Source organism: Crocodylus siamensis, chromosome 7 (genome assembly GCF_052110815.1).
Source record: "Crocodylus siamensis isolate JL-2025a chromosome 7, ASM5211081v1, whole genome shotgun sequence".
Classification (NCBI taxonomy): Eukaryota; Metazoa; Chordata; order Crocodylia; family Crocodylidae; genus Crocodylus; species Crocodylus siamensis.
In genome coordinates this window covers 89,002-114,444 of record NC_143401.1, presented here as the reverse complement: position 1 = coordinate 114,444, position 25,443 = coordinate 89,002, and the positions used below count along the sequence as shown (strand labels likewise).

General features: G+C 59.1%; 3 protein-coding genes across 8 annotated transcripts in view; all 3 read left to right on the top strand.

The window, feature by feature from the left end:
* The window catches only part of STK40 (serine/threonine kinase 40), a 38,744-nt gene extending 22,285 nt beyond the window's left edge, over positions 1-16,459 (top strand). For all 6 annotated transcript variants that reach the window (XM_090056491.1, XM_090056492.1, XM_090056494.1 and 3 more), the window contains 5 exons: positions 6,803-6,918; positions 11,912-12,056; positions 12,442-12,561; positions 13,242-13,326; positions 14,399-16,459. In XM_090056491.1, the coding sequence (XP_089912617.1) occupies positions 6,803-6,918; positions 11,912-12,056; positions 12,442-12,561; positions 13,242-13,326; positions 14,399-14,617 (685 nt within the window). In that variant the 3' untranslated portion in view covers positions 14,618-16,459. The remainder of the gene's footprint in view (positions 1-6,802; positions 6,919-11,911; positions 12,057-12,441; positions 12,562-13,241; positions 13,327-14,398) is intronic.
* A 455-nt stretch (positions 16,460-16,914) lies between these two features.
* EVA1B (eva-1 homolog B) lies at positions 16,915-18,282 on the top strand. The gene is made up of 3 exons (XM_090056496.1): positions 16,915-17,019; positions 17,549-17,638; positions 17,739-18,282. Exons 2-3 carry the CDS (start codon positions 17,572-17,574, stop codon positions 18,137-18,139), a joined length of 468 nt encoding a protein of 155 aa, XP_089912622.1. The 5' UTR covers positions 16,915-17,019; positions 17,549-17,571; the 3' UTR covers positions 18,140-18,282.
* A 415-nt stretch (positions 18,283-18,697) lies between these two features.
* Positions 18,698-25,341, top strand: LOC149859205 (uncharacterized). Its single transcript, XM_090056486.1, has 15 exons — positions 18,698-19,495; positions 19,809-19,983; positions 20,195-20,355; positions 20,515-20,674; positions 20,797-20,967; positions 21,093-21,184; positions 21,316-21,473; positions 21,826-21,929; positions 22,110-22,334; positions 22,702-22,787; positions 22,986-23,122; positions 23,435-23,524; positions 24,065-24,273; positions 24,540-24,746; positions 24,976-25,341. Exons 1-15 carry the CDS (start codon positions 18,819-18,821, stop codon positions 25,261-25,263), a joined length of 2,940 nt encoding a protein of 979 aa, XP_089912612.1. The 5' UTR covers positions 18,698-18,818; the 3' UTR covers positions 25,264-25,341.
* The last annotated feature ends 102 nt before the right edge of the window (positions 25,342-25,443 follow it).

Below are 25,443 nucleotides of genomic sequence, written 5' to 3'. Positions count from 1 at the left end.
AGTAGCTGTTCCCAGGAGGGAGTAGGAAATGCAGTTGAGCATGGTCCCTTGTCAAAATCCTGTTCTTATGGGTTTCCAGAAATAAACTAAGCCCAGGTGATCCAATGTGCCCAGGTACTTCTGCTGCCCATACACAGCTGTTGGAGTGCGTTCTTGCAGCCAGACTCCTGGGCTATGTGCAATGCTGCTATAGCACAGCTAATGGCAAACAGCAGTGTCAGCTTACTGTTTTGTCACAAGCTGAGATCTGAGAGAGAGAACCCCATGGAAGTGTGTTTGTCCCACACCCAACTCAAGCATTCCTGCAGGTACCTGCATAGCTGCTGTGCCTTGGGACTCCCTAGTCACCATCGCAAAGCCAACTGCAGGGCACTGAGTAAACCCTCCCATTGCCCCTCCCCCCCCCACTCCTACAGGGTTGTGTGGTGGAATCGCCTGATTCTTGCTCTCTGGACCTGGGCTCTGGCTGCAGCCCTCTGACATGATTTGCTTCAGCAGATCTAAGCCCCTCCAGTGCCTGCTGCTCTGTTTCTGTAGGGGCAGTGGCTTGGGTGTTCAGCCTTCTTGAGGGAAGTAGGAGAAGAAATGTGTTTAAGAGAAAACAATATTAAAACAACAAACCACTCTGTGCACATGCCTGTCTCCTAAGATGAAGTTCCCTGGGGTGCAGGGAAGACCCTGGTGCTTTCACATTTCTGCCACTCGCCCGGAACCTGTGTGTCTGTTCTCACTACAAACAGCTCTTCCCCACCCCACCCAAAGAAAGGCTTTTAAACTGGTGTGTGTCCTTTGATCTTCTAGCTACCAGCACTGGCAGAGCCCTGGTCTGGGAATATGTCCTTGCCCTGTAATGCTCCCCCTCCCCACGTTTACTAGGAAGTTCTTCATCTGCAGTTATGGTGTTTCCTTGCCTTTCCCCACAGCCCCTATTAAGCTAGAACTATCATTGGTCATGCAGGATATCTTGTAACCCAGCGCACAGCAGTTCCACCCACTGACCAGGTTGTATGCAGTGTCAATAGTATTACACCTTGCTTATACAGCTGCTGATCCATTGCAGTCACGCCCCATGACAGTGCCTCAGAGCAGAGTTTATAGAGGGGAAGCAATGGCATTTGAAACCAAGTGGTGACCAAATTTCATTTCCTAATTGTAGATGGAGTTGAGCCAGAAATTTCTTACTGTCCATTACCTTGGCCAGGGGTGTTACCAGTGGCACAGTTACTGTAGATGACCTTTCTGTTTCTGGTGTTAATGCCTCACATTCACATACCTTGAGCATACTGCCACTCAGGCTAAGGGATCAGATTCTGAAGCTTCCCCAGGAAATTCAGCAGAAGTTTCATGCTCTGCTAGGTGAGGAAGGATTATTTTCTCACTTTCTCAAATGCAGGATAGCTCTTGTGGATGGCCTGTCACTGTGCTGTAGAGGAGATCAGAGTAGATTATCATAATGGTTCTTGCAGGCCTCAAAGTTACAAGTCTGTAAAAGTCTTCTAGCAAAGGCAGCATAGCAAACAACTTCCTTTCTGCTGGTTGGCGAGTGGCAGGAGGATATACTGGAGAATGGTTCTTCTTAGTAGGACCTTGGGAAGAATGGAATAGAAATGAGCTCTAGTTGTGAGTGGCATTGTCTTAGGGGGTTTCTGATTTTACTAAAACAATAAGTGAACATAAGAGCTGGGACATGCTCAGAGCACCTTTGTGTTTGCAAGTGTTTGGATATCTGCATGCTAAACTGCAACACTCATGGAAGAATCCCTGTTCTGTGATTCAGACCAGCGTAACTGTAAGCTCTGCTCATCCTCACAGGTGAATACAGATTTCCTTTACAGTAGGGCATAAGAAGCTCGGTGCTGCTTTAACACAAGATCCACCTGCAGCACAGAGTACCTCCAGACCTGGCTCTTAGCTTTCATAAACACCCAGCTTCATTAACAAAACATGCTCTGTTTTACAGTTGGGCAGGTTTTTGGTAGTCACTGAGACCTGAAAACTCACTTCTGCCTCTTGCTGCACCTGAGGACTACCTTATCATTTGAATGTATAAAGCAGACTTGTGCTCTTTAACAAGCAGTTCTAGGAATGACATGCACTGAACCTGCACACTTCAGCTGTTGTGCGCTCTTGGCATTTAGGTCAGTGTGGATATCGTAATGACTGTCCTTGCCTGGATGTGATTCACAATTAAAATGTGGTCAGTACAGTGACGTGTCTCTATGTGTAGGGAGCAAGAACCACTAAATAACCTGTAGGCTGCTCCTGTCCTTATTGTAGTCATGCTTCTTGCCATTGTCACTCTGGTCAGCCAGACTGAGGTCCTTCCAAGTGATCCTTCAAGAAACCATTGTTCCGGTACTTCAGGAACCCACCTCCAGATAGCTGGCTTCAAGCTCCCCTCCCTGTGACCTAGACATCGGTTGCTGTTCCCCATTTTATCTTGCTGCACAGAGGCAAGGCCTGTTTTTGTTCCATTCTTTCTCTGAAGCTACCAACTTCAGGCTGCTGCTGCTTGCCTGATATCTTGGAGTTGCTTAAACGCCTGGGACCTGACCCTGCACTTAGCCCCATCTGGGCTGCCAGTCAGGGGTTGGAAGGTAGAAAAGACCTTGCAGTTAACACTTCTGATAACCAACTGCAACCAGGCTTCCAGTTTCTCTTCTATGAAGAGAAAAGCTGGATCCCTTCTTGCAGTGTGCATTGGACACAGGGCAGACTCTCTGGTCGTCGTATTGTTAGCGAAATGACAATGGGGAACCACTTTCCCAGAGCATCGGGGCACACAGCCCCACCGTCCCCAGGAGAAAGTTCCTAGAAAAGGAAAAAACACATGGCATCAGCCAAAAGGTCATAGCTGAACCATGACTCATACAAAGCAAACGGTGCTGACGCAAATCTCATTTTACCACCCCCCACCCCCATTCCTTTTGAATGGGAATGATTGCCTTGATGGGATGCAGCTGTCATTTCTCTCCAGTCAGACTGGAGAAGCTGGTCACCAGTGATACAGCAGTGGATAGAAAATGGAAAAATATTCTGAGGGAAATGGAGGCTTTCCAATTTATCCTGGAGGACAGTCAGACCTGCTGCCTGCCCTCAGCCTATTTATTGTCTGAAGCAGAGTAAACTTAGCTGGAGCTTTTAAACTGAGTGGATCTAACAGGAGCTGAATACCTGAGCATGTGTGCAGTGAGCTTCTGCCTGCGCTCACATATACTTTACAGTGACTGTGTGAGACTTGCAGTGGGTGAACCTCTGGGTGCCTCGCTGTGTTCCTCTCATGTGGCCTTCCAGCTGTGGGTGTCAAATGATTCCCTGCCTTTCCTTAGAACTTCCTGAGTGTTTGGCCATCTGGGCCTTCTTCTCCACCTCTTGAAGTACAGTGGTAGCAACTTTATTCAGCTTTAGACTCCCAATTGCTCTTGGGTTTTGGTTTGGAAATAACAACAGTTGCATCTCAGCTTGTACACAGTCTAACCTCACATCCTGGAGTTTTTCATGTGCCAGTACTCCAGAACACTTGGTATCTTGGGGCCTGTGCAGTCAACATAGGACACTGTCCTGTGGATTATCAGAGTAAAGTGCTTTAACAAGTAGTTCCAGGAATGACATGCACTGCACCTGCACACTTTGGCTGTTTTGCACTCTTGGCCTTTTGGTCAGCCTGGGTTTCATAATGACTGTCCTTACCTGGAGGTGACTCACTCTATGATGATTTGGAGCTGTCTGGTTTTCTTGCGTTGTAATAGTGTCTAATGCCCTTTTATTTTCAAGACACCCAATGAGATATTTTCCAAGCATTTTCAGCTTTGTTTCCTGTTTGTACAGCTGATTTCATTGATGTGAAACACTGACTTAACAGTTCCATAAACTCACTTTGTAATGAACTTCCAAACCAGAGGATAATATTGTTGAATATGGACAAGTTGGACTCCTGCTTCCATCCAAAAATAAGTAATCATGGTTATTTTTTAGTGGGCTATTAACATACATCTTTAGTGATAGCAAGAGATGGTGCATTGCCATCTTGACATAGTCTCATGCGTAAAGTGTCCCACTCTATCTTTCAGGCTTCTCTGCCATTTTCAAGTCTCTCATCTTGGAGGTTGTGGCTTTAGAATGAAAGCATCAGCATTCCTTTGAGATTGGTGGTTGGACCCCTTTACCCCATTTTGTGTATACACTGGGATGTGGACAGGAACCATGTGACTCCATGGCTTTACCAAAGCTGTCTGTGGAACCTAGAAGAGCAAAGTCCAGTGTTTTACAACTGAGCTGTGTCGAGCACCACTGCTCATGTACTTAAATTCCCTTCATGCTAAATGAACTCCCGGTGCTGCAATCTCTACTGTAATTACTAAGAAAATCAAATCACTGACAGTCAATACTGTGTAACAGCTTGTAGTAAAATATTTACTAATCTAAATATAGCCTTTCTATCTGGTTCTCTTCGTCAGTGCTGAAAATATTTTCCTTGTTCCCATTAGTTGAATTAATACAAGTTCTAACATATTGACTTATTCATGATGGAAATTAGTTCACTGTAAGTTACTTTACAGACAAGCTGGAAAGCACAGTTCCTTCCCTGAATAATTAACTAGTTATAAGCCATGGGGAAAGGTTACAACCTAACAGCACGTGGTAGCAGTGGGATGTGCATGCGTTTTGTCATCACTTGGGACCTCACTGGCTTGGGCAGTTCTTTCCTGAATAGTCAGACTGCCAAGTTGGTTGCTCAGGTCCATCTTGGGAAGGCAGTCTATTGTATCCACTAGAATCGGCTTATAGGAGAGTTCAGAGACCTCTCAGAGTGGTTTTGGCAAGCGAGTGAAATTGGTTGACACGTTATCCTGCTTGCTTTTCTGTGGCATAAATGTCCTTTCAAAGCCTGTGGATATGCTGGTCTCAAATGCAGTTCCTTGTTTGTGCTGAAGCTGCAGCAGTGTTTACCTGCAGCATCCTGGATTGTTGTCAGTGTCCTAGAGGAATTTATCTTGTTTGCTTAGGTTTTTGCCAGTCTGTTAAGGGGCTGAAGGGTGTGAGAGATGGAGAGAAGCTGTGGGAATGTAAAGTCTTAACTCGACTCCAGTGATCCTATAACACTGGCTCCCAGGAGAAAGCATCTGCTTGGGAGTACCTGTCCACAGTGACCCCAGTGCCTCCTGGAAGGCAAAAAGAGGCTTTTGCTCTCAAGAGTGGGTTTTCTGTTTCTGCTGCAACCATTGATGGCTTTCAGAGATTCCCATGTTGGCTTGGAGTGTTTAATGCTCACATCTGGCAGAGAAGAAACATTTGTTGAACTCTGGCTTAGGATCAGGGTCCTGCCTAGTGGGAAGAGAAGTAGACAGAAGGAGTTGCAGTATTTGCCTCCTGCTCCAGGCAAAAGATGGAATGGAGCATCAGACTGTTAGTCATGGCTGTGCAAGGGCCGGCCCCTCAATAGCCCACAGGGAAAGGCATTTGGCAGCACACCAGCCTTCAGATGCACAACACTGCTTGGGCCAACACATGGTTAGTTTGTGCTCTGCTAAAACAGTGAGTTTTAAAAGCAACAAAACAGTCAGCTGTGGTGAGAGAGAAGTTTGCTGTATCCTCTAAAGCTGTGAATCACTGGAAAGGATGGGAGGTATTTCTGAATAGACTCATGGGGAGGACCAGTGGCTTGGGGCTGATCAGATGTGCTCTTCCTGTGCCTGACATGCTGGTGCAAAATCTCTGTTCCTCTGCTGACTGGAGGAATGCAATGGGCTTCCTGCTCTTCCCCCCCCCCAAGCATTTAAACTGCATGTGTCACGTTCCTGGCAGAATGAAAACAGGGAAGGTACCACCCCCCAGAACACGTGCATGCTCTAAAACCGTGTCTAGCTCAGTCCTCCTCAAAAGAAGTGCAGCAACTGGGTTCTGTGATTTACAGATTAGATCATTTTCAAGTGACTAAATAAAACGAGACAACCCTGAGCACTTCTGCATGGGTCTGAACACTGCGTTGCTTAGTTGTTTCTCTTCTTTCCCAGCATGTCTCTTGATGCTCTGCTCTTCACATCCCTTAACAGCAGAGGCTTGTGGGAGCTGCTCAAATACATCTTACTTTCTTTAAAAATCATCATGGCTTTTCCAACCAACACTTGGTTTTGTTTGACTCATCTCAGTTTAAAAACACTTTCCAAGGCAGAAGATGATATAATCTTCCTGGCAGTGGCTTTGGGCTCTGTCCTCTAAGTTGTATGTTAAGATTTTTATATTCAGTTGATTATTGCAAGCTTAACATAGAGGTGATTAATTTCCCATGTGAAAGCAGTCAGAGCAGGCAGTCCTGTAGGAAATAGCGGTATTTTCATGTGAAAAAAGCACATATCCGCAGTTCGCAATTCCTTTTACCACGAAATACATAAGTGCAGGGTTTCTTTCTGGGTAATTGATTCAACTGTGTCCATACCTCACCTATCCACAGAGTCTGGCAGCAAGTCTGTGCCATGAAAGAGTGTTGCAGCAGAGTGCTGGTAAACAGAAAGGACTGGGGAGTCGGGGGCATGTTGAGAGAAGCAGAGAGAATTACTTCTCAAACGAGAGCGTTGCGACTTCCTCAGGGTCATAAGGCTTTGGAGACTTTAAATGCCAGCACAGGGTCCCCCTACCTTGTAAACGATGAACCGCAAGTCACGTTAGCACTTTGGGATTTCATCTCCCCTGGTAGGCAGGGTTACAGCTTCTGCTGCTCAGCAGCACAGTGTTCCTGGAGAGCAGCACAAAGCTGGCTCCAGGCCTGCCTCCCTGCTCACTAATGCATTGTAATCCTCCACAGGACTCACCGGATAACCATAACTAACTTCTGTCTTGGAAAGCACCTCGTGAGTGAAGACGACCTGCTGAAAGATCAGCGAGGGAGCCCAGCCTACATCAGCCCAGACGTGCTCAGTGGTAGGCAGCCCCTTCTCTCCTGGTGGGAGCTCATAGCCCTGTCCCACCTTTAGCATTCTGTAATTATTTGTTGCATGTTCTCACTACTAGGCAGCACTCCCTTCTGGTGAGAAGCCTTTGAAGTCCCCTAGTGCCCTGATGTACGATTGAGTCTGTTTTTCCAGCAGGGAGGGAATTGGGCAAGGAGAGATCACTTTTAGCATTTGTCTCCAGTCAAAAGCTAATTTGGAATAAGGCAGGGAAATGAAGCAGCTTTTGGGGCTGTTCTTCAGTAACTCTATCACCAGCCCTGACATAGTAGGGATCACAGAAACGTGGTGGGACTCATCGCATGACTGGGCGGTGAGTGTCAAGGGCTATAGGCTATACAGGAGGGACAGGATAGGAAGGAAAGGTGGAGGAGTAGCACTCTACATCAAGGAGGAATATACTTCCTCGTTAATTAGCAAGGGGGTAGAGGGGGGGCACTCTGAGGTGCTCTGGGTTAGAGTAAAAGGCAGTCCAGGGGAGAGAGACTTAACGGTGGAAGTCTACTATAGACCTCCCAACCAGGGAGAAGAGCTCGACCAGGAATTCTTAGGTCAGCTCACAGAGGCAGTGAGGGCTAAGGATGTGGTCATCATGGGGGACCTGAACTTCCCAGACATCTGCTGGGAGGAGCAGTCAGCCAAGTCTGATCGCTCACGTCGGTTCTTAGCCAGAGTGCAGGACCTCCATTTAACCCAGGAGGTGCACAGTCCCACCAGGGGAGACGCCTTGTTGGACCTGGTGCTGGCCACGGGTGATGACCTGGTGAGGGGGCTGCGGGTGATGGGCCACCTGGGAGACAGTGATCATCGCTTGCTGGAATTCACCATCCAGCGTAAGGTGGCAAAGGGCTGCAGCAAGGCAACAGCCCTAGACTTTAGGAGGGCTGACTTCAACAAGCTAAGGAGGATCGTTGGGGAAGCGCTGAGGACCCAGAGGGGAAGGGAATCAGATGTCGAAGGTGAGTGGTTGCTCCTTAAGGAGACGATCCTCCATGCCCAAAGGGAGGTAATCCCAACAAGGGTCAAAGGGAGCAGGAGGGCACATAAACCCCCATGGCTCACTAAGAGCATCCAGGAATGTCTCCTTGCTAAAAGGGAGGCATATACCCAATGGAGAGATGGGGTCATCACCAAGAAGGACTATGTTACAGTCGCCCGAGGATGTAGGGGGGCAGTCAGGAGGGCCAAGGCAGAGATGGAGATAGGACTAGCTTCCCGGATTAAGGACAATAAGAAGTCCTTCTTCAAATACATAGGGGGTAAAAAGAGGGTCCCGGGTAATGTGGGGCCCCTGCAGGACACGATGGGCAACTTAGTCATCACGCCAGATGATAAAGCTAACATATTTAACGATTTCTTTGCCTCTGTCTTCCTAAGTAGGGACCAGTTCAGCCACCTCCCTGCTGGGCCCCCCTCGGGCCCCGGGAGAGACACGCCTGGGCCAGGGGTTAGCGAGGAGTTAGTTAGGGTACTTCTGGAGAGGCTGGACGTGTTCAAGTCTGCTGGTCCGGACGATCTTCACCCTAGGGTTCTACAGGAACTGGCCGAGGTCATTGCGGGACCCCTGGCGCGGCTCTATGAGCACTCGTGGTGCTCTGGCGAGGTGCCGGAGGACTGGAAGAGGGCCATTGTGGTCCCTATCTTCAAAAAGGGAAAAAAAGAGGACCCGGGAAATTACAGGCCAGTTAAGTCTTACCTCAATCCCGGGTAAGCTCTTTGAAAAAATTATCCTGGCACACATCCAGGAGGGCCTTGCGGGGGAATGCATGCTCAGGGGCAACCAACATGGGTTCATCAGTGGCAGGTCTTGTCAGACCAACCTGGTGGCCTTTTACGATCAGGTCACCAAATCATTAGACGCAGGGGTTGCTGTGGATGTAGTCTTTCTGGACTTCCGGAAGGCTTTCGACACTGTCTCTCACCCTGTCCTCATCAAAAAGCTGGGAGACTGTGGTGTCGATGCCCACACGGTCAAATGGGTCGCCAACTGGTTGGAGGGCCGCACCCAGAGGGTGGTAGTGGATGGGTTCTTCTCGACCTGGAAGGACGTGGGCAGTGGGGTTCCGTAGGGCTCGGTCCTCGGGCCCGCACTGTTCAACATCTTCATCAGTGACTTGGATGAGGGGGTAGAAAGCACCCTGTTCAAGTTTGCTGATGACACTTAGATGTGGGGGGATGTGGGTGCACTAGAAGGGTGCAATAGGCTACAAGCTGACCTTGACAGGTTGCAACGGTGGGCGGATGAGAATAGGATGGGGTTTAACACTGATAAGTGCAAGGTGTTGCACATGGGGAGGAAGAACCGGCACCACACTTACAGGTTGGGGAACTCCCCTCTTGCCAGCACGGAGACGGAAAAGGATCTTGGAGTCGTCATTGACTCCACGATGAACATGGGCCGGCAGTGTGGGGAGGCAGTCAAGAAGGCCAACCGTACCCTGTCATGCATCCACAGATGCATCTCGAGCAGGTCCAGGGAGGTGATCCTCCCCCTCTATGCGGCACTGGTCAGGCCGCAGCTGGAGTACTGCGTCCAGTTCTGGGCGCCACACTTCAAGAGGGACGTGGACGATATGGAAAGAGTTCAGAGGAGGGCCACTCGTATGATCAAGGGTCAGCAGGGCAGGCCTTATGAGGAGAGGCTACGGGACCTGAACCTGTTTAGCCTCCACAAGAGAAGGTTAAGGGGGGACCTTGTGGCCTGCTACAAACTGGTCAGGGGGGATCAGCAGGTATTGGGGGAGTCCCTGTTCCCCCGTGCGCTGCCAGGAGTGACCAGGAATAACGGTCACAAGCTGGCGGAGGGTAAGTTTAGATTAGATATTAGGAGGCGCTACTTCACAGTCAGGGCGGCTAGGGCCTGGAACCAGCTTCCAGGGGAAGTGGTGCAGGCTCCTAGCCTGTGGATTTTTAAAAGGAAGTTAGATGAGCACCTTGCCGGGGTCATCTGACCCCGGTGCTCTTTCCTGCCAAGGCAGGGGGTCGGACTAGATGATCTACCTAGGTCCCTTCCGACTCTAGCTACTATGAAACTCCCTTGGTCATCTCTTGTGCTCTCCCTCTCTCAATTCTTTTCCACTGGAGGTCTCCATGGCTTAACAGGCTATATACCTACCCCGGGGCCAAAGTGGCCACAGGCTCAGACCCTGCACCAGATTCAGGACTGGAGTCTGGGCAGCCCTTGCCCCATGCTGACTTGCAGACATGGTCACAAGCAAGGTGTTCATTGAGTTTCTGGGAGACTGATTCTAGTACATAGAAGCTGCCCTCTGTCTGCCTTCTGCCTTGCTAATGTGCCTGTGTGAGGGGGAGCTAAAAAAGGAAGCCACAATGAATCAGTGTTGTAAGTCTCACTGGAAGGAGCTATCTTCTAGATGGCATGAATCTTGGGCTCACAGAACATGACTTCCAGAGGAGTAGGGGGGAGGAAGTGGTGGAGGTGCTACGCTGAGCTGTGCGCAGCAGAGCATGAGTGCAAATGCAGCAGGCTGTAGCAAGGACTCTCCTGTGAGTCACAGGAAGTCTTTTTCTTCATCCCAGGTTGTGGTGCAGTGAAAGGTGTAAAGTGCCAGTCCCACAGTGGGTCCTGTAGTGGGCCAGTGCTGCAGCGTGAGGCTTCCCAGCATGCCTGGGCACAGGGGAGGGGTCCCTGAGCACTGGGCCATGCATGTCGCATCAGACTCCAGCAGTCGTGTGTTTCTGATAGCATCTGAAGGCTGAGTCACGGCATCTTGACAAGGTTGTATCGGAGCTAGATGCAGGAAGCCTGGAGCTTGCCTTCTCACGTGGAGGCTATGGAGAGGAGGGGGTGTAAGCTGACTGCCTACAGATTGCTGCTCAAATGGAATTTTTTTTTTGTCAGGGCTTCCTTCCCTGTCCCCCATGCCTCTCACTTCAAATACTAACAGAGCCAGGATGGCAGGGCCCTCAGAAGGTCACATCTAGCCCAGCCCCCTGCTTAAGGCAGGATCCTTGCTGCCCAAACCATGCCAGTCTTAGGCTCATGCTCCTCAGTCTGATTCACGATTACAAGCTACCACGTTCCTCCCTGCTTTTTGGCCTTGTGTAGCAGGAAGCCTTTTCAATCTCTGACATCTACAAGTGCTTTGCCTTATGCTCCTGTAAGCACCACTGAAATGCAACTGCTTCGGGGGGCAGACACTGACCAGTGAGCACTTAGGGACAGAGGGGAAACCTCTCGGGCATCTGCAGCATTGGATTTAAAGGAGACAGGACCTGAGAGAGAAACCACCGGGCTGAGTCTTGCCAGGCATTGGTTCCCAAATCAGGGCCGTGGAGGGTCCTCAGTAGTGTCGCGAAGGTTCTGCACACACATGCGCACTCACATTCATGTGCATGGCCCAGGGTTGGGACCACTGTGCACAAAGGGGGCAATGGTGGCTCCCCCATCCCCAGGCCGCTGCTACACTCCCAGCACCCCCTGCAGTCCTAGGTTGGGAGGTCCTATTGGTGGCCAATTTAGGATTGCAGCAAAAAAGGTTGGAAACCAGTACACTACATACCTGTGTCCAGAAGAATGAGGGCTGAGGGAGTGCCCCCAGGATGGGAAGCTGCAGGGCTGGGGCACAGACACAGGCCAGGCTCTGAGCTCCATGGAAAGCACCTGGTGTCTGGTCACAGGAGCCTGCACATCACTCATCTCGAGACCCTGTTGTAAACAGTTCTTTCCACCACAGGGAAGCAGGCTGACTTCCTGAACCCCCAGCCCCAAACTGCACTTCCACACAGAGTATACCCTTTTGTCAAGGGCCTTTGTGAAGGCAGCTCTCTGATGCAGGATGTGGGCTGTTACACATGCTGCTTTAATGGCAGACTGGCTCTAATGCTAGTTCTGATGCTCATGCTTGCTGTTGGAGGCTGGTCTACATGTGATTCTGTGTTCCTTCTCTTGAGTGCTGCCAAGGGCAAAGGCCCCATGTGACGGCTGTCCCCTTCCTCTGCAGGTAGGCCATACCGCGGGAAACCCAGTGACATGTGGGCCTTGGGCGTGGTGCTGTTCACCATGCTGTACGGCCAGTTCCCCTTCTATGACAGCATACCTCAAGAGCTCTTCCGCAAGATCAAGGCCGCCGAGTACACCATCCCTGAGTGAGTCTCCCACCCCTGCCCTTGCCCTCGGGTCTAGCTCCTCAATGTCAGGTGGGTGGGAGGGCCTCAGCCCAGTGCAGAGCCAGAGCCCAGCAGGCACAGCTCTCCAAGGCGCGAGAGTGGAGCTGAGGCGCCTCATCCAGCATGAGCCCGGCCCTGACCCGTCTGCCTCTGTTCCCCTGCCACAGGAATAGGGAACACATTGGTGGGTGGAGCGATGCCTGCTGCTCAGCTCTGACCAGTCAGAGCAGTTGCATGCCCCCAGCGTCCAACCCATCCCTGTCCCTGCTTGGCCCCACAGCACCCTTGCTATACATCCATGTTCGCCTTGGCTACGTACCCCTGGTTCCCTTCCTCCCAGCCTCATGGTGATTTTTCCTGACAGAGATGGGCGAGTTTCCGAAAACACGGTGTGCTTGATCCGGAAGCTGCTGGTCCTAGACCCACAGCAGCGCCTGACTGCCTCTGAGGTGCTGGAGTCGCTCAGCTCCATCATTGCATCCTGGTAAGTGCTCCTAGGTCACCAGAGGGACTCTGCATGCCTCCATGGTCAGCGACATCTCCCACATGAAACAGGAACACGTTGCCACAGAGATGACAGCTCCCCAGGTCCAGCTCAGTGAAACCAGGCATGAAACCTGGAGGGGGAGAGCTTGGATCTAGAGCAGACTGGGGAGGGTGGTAGGAGTGAGATTGAAGGTGCTTCTTCAGGGATTGCAGAGCCACAGTCCAAATGGGCCCACCCCTCACCCAGCCCAATGGCGCTGCCCATTCCAGCAGATGTTTGTGCCAAGTAGGCACTGGCTGTCCAGCGCTGTGACCCCAGCATCTGAGGCCAAGGGCTCCCAAGCTGGATGCAGTTATGCCCTGCCTGAGTCAGCCGTCAGGCTTGATGACTTCTGGAGCGGTGGCTATTTTCACTTGTATCTAGGCCAAACTACGAATCCCACATCCTGTTTAGAGCTCTGGGCGCTGGTAACACAACTTCCTTCAAGTCAGAACAACAGTTAGCTGTGGGTTTGGAGCAGCCCATCAGAGGCGCAGGCAGGGCTGCACCTATGCGCTGCAGTGCCCCAGATGCACCTGGCAAGCTAATTATGCATTGCCTCCACTGCCATTGCACGGCAGCTGGGCCGAGCCCTGCACAAGTTCTGTCCTGCATTGCTCATGCTCTGTCTCCCCCAGGCAGTCCATGTCCTCACTCAGTGGCCCTCTGCAAGTGGTGCCTGACATTGATGACCAGGTGGCCAACCCAGAGAACCCCCAGGAGGTAAGGATGCCGTGGCAGGGGGAGGAAGGGAGTGGGAGTGGTGTCCCACATCCTCACAAGTGAGTGGGGAGCTGTTGAGAGCAGGCCTATGCCCAGCAGCTCTTCCAAAGGCCCACGCAAATCTGCCTCAGGGCTAGGGCCTTCCTCTTGTACTGCTGCTGCTCCACTGCAGCTCCTACCTTCTCCTGTCCCTCCGCTGAGCCCACAGCATCTGTGCTAACAAGGGCTGGGGGAGGCATGAGCTGGGCAGCTGCTGAGAACCTATATTCCGTGTGGAAGTGCAGTTCAGGGCTGAGGGTTCAGGAAGTCAGCCTGGTGGAAAGAACTATTTACAACAGGGTCTCGAGATGAGTGATGTGCAGGCTCTTGTGACCAGACACCAGGTGCCTTCCATGGAGCTCAGAGCCTGGCCTGTGTCTGTGCCCCAGCCCTGCAGCTTTCCATCCTGGGGGCACTCCCTCAGCCCTCATTCTTCTAAGCGCTTGCAGGTGCAACAACAGCGCTGTGTGCAGCCCCGTCCAGGGAGCAGCCAGCTTGGGGGCACGTTCAGGTGGCCTTGCGGCTTTCCTGGTTCTTCAACTGAGCTTGTTTCCTGGAGGGAGCGGGAGCATGGGCGGCGGGGCAACAGGGCGGCAGTATCTCAAGGATCACCTGCCAAGTGCATAAACTTCCTGTTTGCTGTGAGCAGGGAGCCCAAGTGCCTGCCTGCCCCTGGGCTGCTTGCCCACACGAGCCAGGCCTCTTCCCAGCGTGTGGGAAGCAGCACTGACCACTTACTCAGGCTTCTCAGTGGGCTTGGAAAAAGCATCAGTCAGCCCGAAGCCACCAAAGAGCCATCTTGCAGGTAACCAGCTGCAAGTGTCACTGGCTTCTTTTGATACAGATGGCTCCCATCTGCCAGCTGCAAGTCTGGGACTGTCTGCAGTGGTGAGTGCCTCCCCTTGTGGTCACCCTGCTCCAGTGCTGAGCAAGTCCTGCAGCAGGCTGAGGCCAGTGAGGGTGTTCAGGGGTCAGGCTGTGAGCATGTGTGGCCAGCGCCAACTGGCTCTGACTGGGTCTGTCCTGGCTGCAGGTGAAGGTGACAGAGGAGTGCTCACAGTACGAGTTTGAGAACTACATGAGGCAGCAGCTGCTCCTGGCGGAGGAGAAGAACACACTGCATGAGGGCAAGAGCTTCTTGCAGAAGCGGCAGTTTGGGAACATCCCGCCCGTACGGCGCCTGGGACATGATGCCCAGCCCATGAACCCTCTGGACGCAGCCATCCTGGCCCAGAGATACCTGCGGAAGTAGCAGCCCTGTGCCCACAGCACAACGCACCATCCTGCAGTCTGCCTCTCGCCTCATCTGCCACAGCTCGACAGCAATACCTGTGTCCCCTGGGAGAGAGCAATGTAGCAGTTCCTCCAAGCTCTACAAAGGGACACACACTCGCTCTGTCAGAGGGAGAAGACTCTGAACAAGCTGGTTTTGGAAGCAGCAGACTCTCAGTGTCTTCTGGAACCCTTGTTTTTAAATCCAAGCCTCGATGACTAATTGCTTTTGATCATGACTTTTTAATCTACCTCTCTTGTCTTTGTAACCACGCTGTCCTCCGGATCGAGCAGCAGCTCTGGGGAAAGGAGATGATGATCGAGGGTGAAGGCGGCTTGCTGGCGCACGCGCTGTGGTGGGCTGCGTAGCGTAACCTGGAGAGTGGCTGATTGCATTTGCTCCATATGGTTTGAATAAGCTTAATTTTTATCTGGGTTTCATGGAAGTAGTAACTTCTTGAAACCTCCCACTCCCCCTCCTCTGCATCCAATCTTTGTTCTGTTTTTAACATCCCACTGGTCTGAACATTCTTGGTCTGTAGGGTCCTGGTCACAGTGCCACAGGGTCTGAAACAAGCTGCGTGCAGATATTTAACAGCCATGTTTCCTTGGTCAGCTAAGGATGAAGCTTGTTTTCTCGTCAGAGGAACCTAGTGAGACGAGACCAGCCGTTGCAGCCATGGCCCAAGCTCTCATCTGCGTTGCGTGGAGTCTGGCAGAGCTCCTTTAGGCCCTCCCTGGCTGCTTCCCCTGTGCATACCTTCACCGATTTTTCTTTTAGCTTCAGAATATATGATTTAATCTATTTTTTTCAGTAGCTTATCTGAGGTGCAGTTGTTTTGTTGTTTTTTTTTGGTTTTTTTTTTTTTGCATTAATTCTGAGTTAGTTTTCACACTTCATTGTGGTACAGATCTAATATATGAGTTACAATGTGAACAAGTTCCCCAGAATACTCTGTTTTGACCCAGCACAAGAGGCCTCTTTGTCAGCCAGTGCATCCTGCCCTCTGGGTCTAGCAGGAGAACTTGGCAGCCTGCATGCACCTGGGCCCCTGGAGCCAGGGTGGAGGGGTGTCCCTAGTGCCACATGTGGGCCCTGGACCATGGTGAGAATAGGGTACACTGTTTCTGAGCCTCGTTTTGTGAACTGGATGCCTGTCTTGCCAGATAAACTGTTCTCACTATGGGGCCGGGCCAAGGCCCTGGCCTCTCCCAGAAGCATGTTCCTTCCCGCAGCTGGCACCCCAGACCTGACTGCGCCATGTTGCCCTCCCCAGTAATAGCCTGATCAGCGTAAAGGCAGTGCTCTGACACAGCCGGCTTCCGTGGTGGTGGGAGTGCGGCCAGGCCACGCTGGAGCAATGGCATGGGCAGAGGCTGGCGCGCTCTGCACTGGGGTGCAGCAGCTGGGCTGCCTCCAGGAGAGGCTTCTTGTGAACCCTGGGGCTGGGCCTGTTTCTCCAGTCCCTGTCCCGGGGGCCTGGCACCCACTGCCTCTGCAGGGCTCTAGCTTCTGCCTTCCTGTGGCACAGCAGCCCGTGTCCTTGCAGTCAGTGGCCTGTTGTACCTGGCCACTGGCTGGAGTCCTGCTGCTTTAGAGCTGCCAGGGCAGGGGCCTGCGAACACTAAGGGGGAGCCAGGCGGATGGGCTGAGAAGTCCTGTTCGCCTTATTTATTGTTGTGGGGAGGGTGGGGGCGTGGAGCTGGGGCTGCCCCCCCCCTTGAAGCAATACTGCGGCGCTCGGGCTGGGGCCAGGAAGGCCCCTTTGTGTAAAGACCTATTTTTGTATGGGCGAGCGCAATAAACACTTCCCTCCCTGCAGTGCCTGCCTCCCTGTCGGGGTTGGGGGCTCTGCCTTGGGGGGGGATTGGGGGTGGGGGGTCTACCAGCCTGGGGAGCAAGGTCGGGGGGGGGGAGCTGCAGGGTGTGGGGGCAGCCTGGCCCGCGGGTGGGGGAGGTTGCTGTGGTGGGATCCTGGCAGCATAGGGGGCCTCAGCCTGGCCAGGGGCCAGCGGTGCTCCCTGGCCCCCGGTTTCTTGTTGCGGTTGTGCGGCTCCGACTCCTGCCTTGGGGCCCGGCCGCGAGTCCAGGCGCTGCTCGGGCCCGAGCTCTTCCCGTGTCTGCCCCGCACGGATCCGCCCCCGGGCCGAGGAGACCCCGGTACCCGGCCCGGTCCCGACGGGGCGGGAAGAAGAGCCCAGGTCCGGCCCCCGGTGCAGCCCCGCCCGGGGCCGACCCCCTCCCCGCCCCGCCGGGGTCCCTGGGCGGCTCCTCCCCTGCCCCCGCCCCCACCCCCACCCCCACCCCCATCTGGTGCGGCCGGAGCAGCGAGCGGCACCTTCCCCGGCCCCGGCCCCGGCCCCGGCCCCGCCGCGCGGCAGGTAGGCTAGGCTGGTGCTCGCCTCCGCCCCGGGCCGCCCCGCGGGCGCAGCCCCCGCACCGGGGCCGGACGGGCGGCCGCCGATGGGCGCGAGTCGTGCCAGGGGCGCGGGGCGGCGGGGCAGCCCGCGTCCCGCGCGCCCCACACCGGGCCCGCCGCCGAGCGGCCGCGGGCAGACGCCACGGCCCGGGCTGGGCTCCGCCGGGACCGTGCTCCCAGCCCGCCGCCCGCACGGGAGCGGGGCTGAGCCACGTCGCGGGCCCGCTGGCATCGCCCCCCGGCCGAGCGGGCCCGGCCCGGGCCGTCCCGGCGGGGAGACGCCCCGTGTGAGCCCGGCTCCGCGCCCCTCAGCCAGGGCCGGCAGCCGCGAGCCCTTTGCCCGGGGCAGGCCGAGCTGAGCGGGCTGCGCCGCTGCCCCCGGCCGGACCGCGGCCGCCCGGAGCAGCCCGGCGCGGCCCCGTAGCGGGTCCCGGGCAGCCCCCGCCCCGCCCCGCCCCGCCCCTCCTCTCTCACCGCGCCCCTTTCCCCAGGGGCGGCGTCGGCGGGACCCGCGATGGAGACGCACAAGCGGGACGTGGAGCTGCTTAGCAGCAGCATCGCGGCCTACGCGCACGTCCGAGGTGGGTGCGGGGCCAGGCCCGGGGTGCGGGGCCGGGCGTTCCCCCCGTCCCGTGCCGGCGGGCCTGCCCCCCTGACCCGCGCTGTCCCGCGCTCCCGCAGCGCACCCGGAGAGCTTCGGGCTATACTTCGTGCTGGGCGTCTGCTTCGGGCTCGTGCTGACGCTTTGCCTGCTCCTGATCCGCATCTCGTGCCAGCCCCGCGCCCGCCCCGGCCCGCGCCCCCGCCCCGCGCCCCGCGCCCGCGGCTCCGAGCAAGACGTCGACGACGACGAGGGCGCGGCGGAGCGCGGGGAGTCGCCGCTGCCGCTGACCGAGCTGCCGCCCGACAGCCCCGGAGCCCCCGACGGCGCCGCCAGCGTCTTCGCCTCGGCCGAGGAGCTGGAGCGGGCGCAGCGCCTGGAGGAGCGGGAGCGCATCCTGCGCGAGATCTGGCGCAACGGGCAGCCCGACCTGCTGGGCACCGGCACCGGCACCGGCCCGCGCCGCGCCCGCTACTACTGACCCGGCCGGCCCCGGCTCCCCCGGACCCCGACGTCGCTGAGCCCGGGGCCGCTTGTGGGCTCCTGGGGCGGCCGGACCTGACTGGACGGACAGCCCCGTCCCGCCCCGCCGGGACCCCGGGCTGGGGCTGGGGCAGCAGTCGCGAGCCGCAGCTGGGGCCCGGTCACAGTGCAACCGGAACCGCCGGTACGAGCTTCCCGACCCGGGAGCTGGCCCCGCTTCTCCCCGAAGCTGCCGGGCCGGGACTTGCCGCGGGGCGCCCGGGCTGTCGGTGTTTGCATAAAGCAACGGACTCCGCCGCGGCCGCCTGTTCTCTGGGCACGGGATGGGATTGCGGGGCAGCAGGCACGCCCGAGCCGGGGAGGGGTCCTTCCGCCTGGGCCCGAGCGCCTGTCCGAGCTGCGCTGCGCTGGGTTGGCCTCGTCCGGCCACGTCGCTGCCCCCTCCCGGCCGCGTGCCCAGGCTCCTTCCTGTCCCGGCCGCGGCCCTGCCAAGATGAGCCGCGGGGCCCAGCCCGGGGGGGCTGCCCTCGAGCTCCGGGCGCCCGGCAGCACGGCTTCGAGGGGCAAGGCCCCCGCCCGCAGCTGGGAGGCAGCAGCTTTCGGCCCCCAGCCCCACTCTGCGCAGGGGATAAAAATAGCCTCCCGCCCCGCCCCGCCCCCAGCTGCGGCCGCGCCAGATGTCTTCCAGATGTGCGGCCCGGCCCCGCGCCAGCGCCAGCGCCAGGAATGCGCGGCCTGGGGCGGGGAAGGGGCCGCTGCCGGGGGGCGCAGGCGGATGCGGGTCCCGGGCGCGCTTCCTGGCGGCTGCCCCGGCCGGACCGGACCGGACCGGACGTCCCGCACCGCCCCCGCCGCGGGAGGGGGCCGGGCTCGACGCTGTCCGCGGCCGCTGTGGGACCCCCGGCCCCGGCCTCTCTGCCGTGGCCCGGGCTGGGCGCTGCGCGGTGCCCGCGGGCCCGGGCCCCTCAGAAGGTCGACGCAGGGCGGGCCGCGCTGCCCCCAGCACTGCAGCGGCCCGGGCCTGGGGCGCGGCGCCCGACTGCATTCCGGGGCGACTCCGCACGGCCCAGGGCGGAGGCAGGGGCGGGCGCGTACCCGCCGCTGCGACCCCTGCCCCCAGAGCGTGCAGCCCGCAGCGGCCCCTGCTCCTGCCGGCCCGGGGAGAGCCGCGCCTCCACCGCCCCCGGCCCGGGCAGAGCCCAGCCCCAGCGAGCTCCGCCCGGGCGCGGGGCGTGCCCGGGCCCAGGGGCCCCTTGTCGGCTCCGCTGAGCCGCGGTGCGGGACGGGCCTGGGCCCCGCGCGCTCGGCCGCAGACCCCGGCTGCGGGGGCTCCCACCCCCGACGCGCAGCGGCGGTGAGCGGGGCCGGGGCCGCGCCAGCACGCAGCTCATGGCCGGGCCGGGCCGGGCCGAGGGGAGCGGGGCAGGCCCGCGGGGGCAGTGCTGGCGCCCCGCGGCTCAGGCCATGCGTGGAGGGGGCGCGGGCGGCTCCCGCAGCCCCCCCGCGCGGCGGGCCCGCAGACCGTGGGAACCGGCGCCCCGCGCTGCTTGGTGCGGGGGCTGTGCCGCCCACGGCCTGCCCTGCCCGAGCTGGCTGCGGCCTCGCCCGGGCAGGAGCGGCCCCGCTCGGCGCCACCCGACAGGGCCCGTCTCTCTCCCTCGGTCCAGCCCGTGGTCTGCCCGCGGTCCCGTGAGCATGGCCCTGTCTTGCGCCGCGGCCCTGCTTCTCTGGGTGGGCCTGGGCCTGGGGCAGCAGTTCCCCTTCCAGGACCCCTCCCTGCCTTGGGACCAGCGGCTGGACGACCTCGTGGGCCGGCTGAGCCTGGAGGAGATGGTGCTGCAGGTGGGGTGCGGGGTTCACGGGCGGGGGACCCGAGAGGACCTGGGGCACCCGGCGGAGGGGCCGGGCCGGAGTTGGGCTATGGGAGCTCGTGGACGCCGGTAGGGGGCGCTGCCAGGGTCTGCAAGGAGCTGACCGCCCTCGGTGGCGTGGGGCGGGTCGCAGGGTGCCCACAGCCTGTGCTGCCCCGTGCCCACCCACATCCGCCCCACAGATGGCGAGAGGCGGTGCTAAGGGCAACGGGCCGGCACCGGGCATCGAGCGGCTGGGCATCCAGCCCTACAACTGGAACACCGAGTGCCTGCGGGGCGATGGGGAGGCCCCTGGCTGGGCCACTGCCTTCCCCCAGGCCCTGGGGCTGGCCGCCTCCTTCAGGTAGGGCTGGGGGATGGGCAGGCAGTACCTTGCCTGGAGGCTGGCTCTGCCCCTGCCCTTCCCCAGGGCTGGTGCTGTGGCTTTGGGGGGCGGGGAGAGAGGCTAGCTCTGGGTCTCCCCTCTACCCCCAGCACATCAGCTGTGCTCCTTGCCCCACAGCCCAGAGCTGATCTACCGTGTGGCCAATGCCACAGCCACCGAGGTGAGAGCCAAGCACAACCATTTCATGGCCATAGGCAAATACAGTGACCATACAGGCCTCAGCTGCTTCAGCCCCGTGCTCAACATCATGCGCCACCCGCTCTGGGGCCGCAACCAGGTGAGGGCCATGTGGCCCGGGGTCCCAACTGCAGCAGCAAGGAGGAGGGTGTGGGGGCAGGAGTCCCGGTGGAGGTCCTAGCCACAGGGCCACAGCTGGGACGTGTCCTGTCTATCCTGCAGGAGACATACGGGGAGGACCCATTCCTGAGTGCAGAGCTGGGGGCAAGTTTTGTGAAGGGGCTGCAGGGCCCCCACCCACGCTACGTCAAGGCGAGTGCGGGCTGCAAGCACTTCAGCGTGCATGGGGGGCCTGAGAACTTGCCCGTGTCCCGCTACTGCTTTGACGCCAAGGTGAGGTGGGGCGGGGTCCAGACAGTCAAGGCCAGGCTGGGGAGGGGCGGCACTAAGGAGCTGCTGGGCCAGGGCCAAGGCCAGGCTGACCACATTGACCAGGCTGCTCCCCTGGCATCCTGCAGGTGGGGGAGCTGGACTGGAGAACAACCTTCCTGCCCCAGTTCGAGGCCTGTGTCCATGCCGGGTCCTACAGCTTCATGTGCAGCTACAACAGGTGCCAGCGGGGCCTGGCCAGGGAGGTGGGAGGCTTGGCAGATTCTGGGATGGGGCCATGGCCTGGGGGATGCTGTCCCATGCTGGGACAGAGCTGCCCCCAGTGGCTCAGCACTACCTGCCCGCCCCCAGGATCAACGGGGTGCCGGCCTGTGCCCACGAGCAGCTGCTGACGGGGATCCTGCGTGAGGAGTGGGGCTTCCAGGGCTACGTTGTGAGCGACGAGGGTGCCGTGGAGCTGATCCTGCTGGGGCACCACTACACACACAGCTTCCTGGAGACAGCGATCGGTGAGTGTGGGGGCGGGTGTCCCAGGGTCCCTGCTGCTCCAGCTCCTGCTGCTGCCTGTTCCCAGTGAGAGCAGGTCGGCACAAAGGGGCTCCCAGGGCACCAGAGGCCAGGTACTGGGCTGTGGCCAGGATGCCTGGGCTCCATCTCCAGCTATCACCACCTTGCACGGATGTTGCCCTGCTCGGTGCCCCAGTTTCCACAGGGGCAGGGATCCATCTCTCCTCCCCCATAAGCCTCCAAGGGCTCAGGAGCCCTGGGAAGGGCTTTGAACCTCCAGGCAAGAACTGCATAGGTGCCCGAGCTCACGGGGGCCCTAGGTGACTGATGTGTTGCTTTCCTCCTGCTGTGCAGCTGCAGTGAACGCTGGCCTCAACTTGGAGCTGACCTATGGCCTGCGGAAGAACATCTTCACCCTCATAACAGAGGCTGTGGCCCAGGGCAACATCACCATGGAGGTGGGAGCCACGGGGCAGAGGTGGTGCCAGCAGAAGGCATGGCACCAAGGATGTGCCAGATGCTGGCTGCCCTGGGGGCAGGGGCCTCAGGCTGCTCCAGGTGCCAAGCTGGGGCCAGGGGGCCCTGGGTGAGGAGGAGGAGCTGTGGTTGCCTCCAGCTGAGCCCCTGGGTTCTTGCAGACAGTGAAGGCGCGAGTGCGGCCACTCTTCTACACGCGTCTGCGGTTGGGGGAGTTCGACCCACCTGAGATGAACCCATACCGTGCACTGGGCATGGACACCGTGCAGAGCCCAGCACACCAGGCCCTGGCACTAGAGGCTGCCATCAAGACCCTGGTGCTGCTGAAGAATGTGGAGGACATGCTGCCCCTGCGGGCCCAGGACCTAGCAGGCGGGCGCATCGCTGTGAGTACCCCCCACACAGACACGCATGGGAGACCCAGGAGCCGGGGGACCTGGGGCTGCCTGATCCCTGGGCACCCTCAGTCCCTCCACAGGGCATGCACTGTTCCCTGTGGCCCCACCGGGAGCCCTGCCCACTCCAGCCATCCCATGCCATGGGCAGACACAGTATCGGCAGAGTAGAGTGAGTGGTGCCCCGACCCCAATTCAGACTGCCGGACAGTGCCGCCTGTCCCCTGTGATCCCCATCCTGGCCCTCTGCAGCCCGCACATTCTGTGGCCAGTGCTGGTGCTCCCCAGTCTGCGCTCCCCTGTGTAGGGGCCCGTGGCAAAGCAGGCAGCCTCCCCGCCACCCTCCTTCTCTCCACAGGTGGTTGGCCCCTTTGCTGACAGCCCCCATGTCCTGTTTGGAGACTATGCGCCTGTCCCAGACCCCCAGTACATCGTCACTCCCAGGTAGGGCATAAGCTGCCCCCTGCTTTGCAACCACCCTCAGGGCAGGTCTGGCTTGGGCAGGGGTTATGCAGGGCGGGCACCGTGGTTTGAAACGCTGCCTGGCTCCTGCTCCTGGCCATGCCCCTTCCCCCCACCACTAGGGCCAGAGCCAGGGCCAGGGCCAGGCAGCGCAGTACATGTACTTCCCATGCCACACAGGAGGGGCCTGGAGGCACTGCCAGCCAATGTCAGCTTTGCGGCCGGCTGTCATGAACCACAGTGCCTACACTATGTGCCCGCTGAGGTGAAGGCAGCCGTGCGGGGGGCCAACGTTGTCATTGTGTGCCTGGGCACAGGTATGGGGGTGCAGCAGATGGGACCCCTGTCCCTAGAGGCGGGTATGGGGTGGGGGTGCAGCTTCCAGGCAGCTCCTCTGCGGCTGGCGGCTCCCAGCCCCGGGAATCTTCAGCCACCGCAGCCCACGAGTGCCAGGATGAGGTCCATAGGTTGCCAGACTTGGAGCCTCTGCTAAGAGGCCAGGCCCCTCATGCCTTCAGGGAAGGGGCCTATGGTAGGGGCTGTGGCCAGGGCTATCCTGCTGTTCCAGCCTGGTCTTGGGGCGCCTGGGGCAGCAGGGGACAGGCGACAGCCTCGGCTCTTCCTGCCAGGGACTGACCTGGAGTCGGAGATGAAAGACCGGAGGGACCTGGCTCTGCCTGGGCACCAGCTGCAGCTGCTGCAGGACGCAGTGGCCGAGGGTGAGGCAGCACGGGGGAGGGAGCAGGGAGGACGCTGAAGCTCCTAGGGCAGGGGTGGGCAAAATGCGGCCCAGGGGCCGGACGTGACCTGCCAGGCCATTCTATCTGGCCCGCAAGACCCCTAAAACATTTAGAAAATTAATATTAAATCTGCCCTGGGCTTCCTGGCCCTCAACGGCTTGCCAAAACTCAGTAAGCGGCCCTCTGCCCAAAATAATTGCCTGCCCCTGTCCTAGGGGCACTCCCAGCCTCCAGGGGGGCAGGCCGGTGGGGAAGGGCCTCTGCTTTGCCCACCAGGGGCTTTCCAGGAACTATGTGGCTCCCCAGGACCCTGGAGGAGTGGGGAGGGTCACCTGCAGGGATGGAGGCCTTGGTGATGGGCAATTCACCCAGAGCCTGGAGGGGACTGCACTTGAGGTGCTGCCCTGCTCAACCCAGCCCATGCAGGGACAGGGGTCCGTGCTGAGCCCAGAGTCCCTGGGCCCTGTTGCAGGGAGTGTCCAGATCGCGTGACACCTCTCTCTCCCATCGTCCCTGCAGCTGCCGGACGCCCCGTCATCCTGCTGCTCTTCAACGCTGGGCCCCTGGATGTGAGCTGGGCACAGGCCCACCCCAGCGTGCACGCCATCCTCGCCTGCTTCTTTCCAGCGCAGGCAGCCGGCACTGCTGTCACCAAGGTGCTGCTGGGCCAGGACGGCGCCAACCCAGCAGGGCGGCTCCCAGCCACATGGCCGGCTGGCATGCACCAGGTGAGGCCGATGGGCCTGGCCCTGCTGCTGGGCTCAGCATCACTCAGGATCTCCCCAGGGGCACTCGCCCCCTGGGCCATGGCTGCCCCATACTGTAGCAGTGGGGTCTTGCCCATGGCCAGCACAGCCTAGGGCAGCCCCTGCTAGGAACCAACCCCATGCCCCCTCCCCCCACATGCCTGCAGCCAGTGGGCCCCCAGGCCCCCTGGCCTGGCCTAGCATGGTGCCAGGGGTTGTGGCTGACCTCACCCGCCCCATGGCTGCAGGTGCCGGCGATGGAGAACTACACCATGGTGGGACGGACCTACCGGTACTATGGGCCGGAGCCCCCGCTCTACCCCTTTGGCTACGGCTTGTCCTACACCTCCTTCCACTACCAGGACCTGGTCCTGGATCCCCCCACCCTGCCAGTCTGTGCCAACCTCAGCGTGTCCGTGGTGCTGGAGAACAGGGGGCCGCGGGATGGCGAGGAGGTGAGCGCCACTGGGCATTCATGGCACAATGTGGGGCCCCACTGCTACGAGGTTGGTGGGGGTGGGGGGGTGCCTGGGCTCCCTGTCACGTTGCCTCCTGGGCGCGGGGGGGGGGGGGGCGGTGGTGCCCCGAGGCAGGGGTGGCCTCTGGGTGCGCGCTGGTGGGGGCGGGGCTGGGCTGGGCCACTGCCCTGCAAGGGCTGAGCAGCCCCTGACTACCCCCCCGCAGGTGGTGCAGCTGTACCTGCGCTGGGGCCGCCCGTCCGTGCCGGCGCCGCGCTGGCAGCTCGTGGCCTTCCGCCGCGTGGCTCTGGGGGCCGGCCGGGCGGCCAGGCTGCGCTTCCAGCTGCCGCGTGCCCGGCGCGCCGTCTGGGCAGGCCGCTGGCTGCTGGAGCCGGGACCCTTCACGCTCTTCGTGGGCGGGCAGCAGCCGCAGCAGGCCCGGCGCGCCGGCTCCGCCGTCCTGCGGGGAGACTTCACCGTGGCCGGGGCGGCCCGGGCCCTGGCGCAGTGCTAGGGCGGCGGGCCGGGCTGTAGCGCGGCCGGGGCACAATAAAAGCGGCGGTCGGGCCCGTGTGTGGCCGCCTGGAGCCGGGACGGCTTCGCGCCTCCCTCCGAGACCAGGGGCTGGGGGCGGGGGGCCGAGCCGGCCGCGGGGCCCCGGGACGCGCAGCTCCGGCCGGGGCCGCAACGCCGT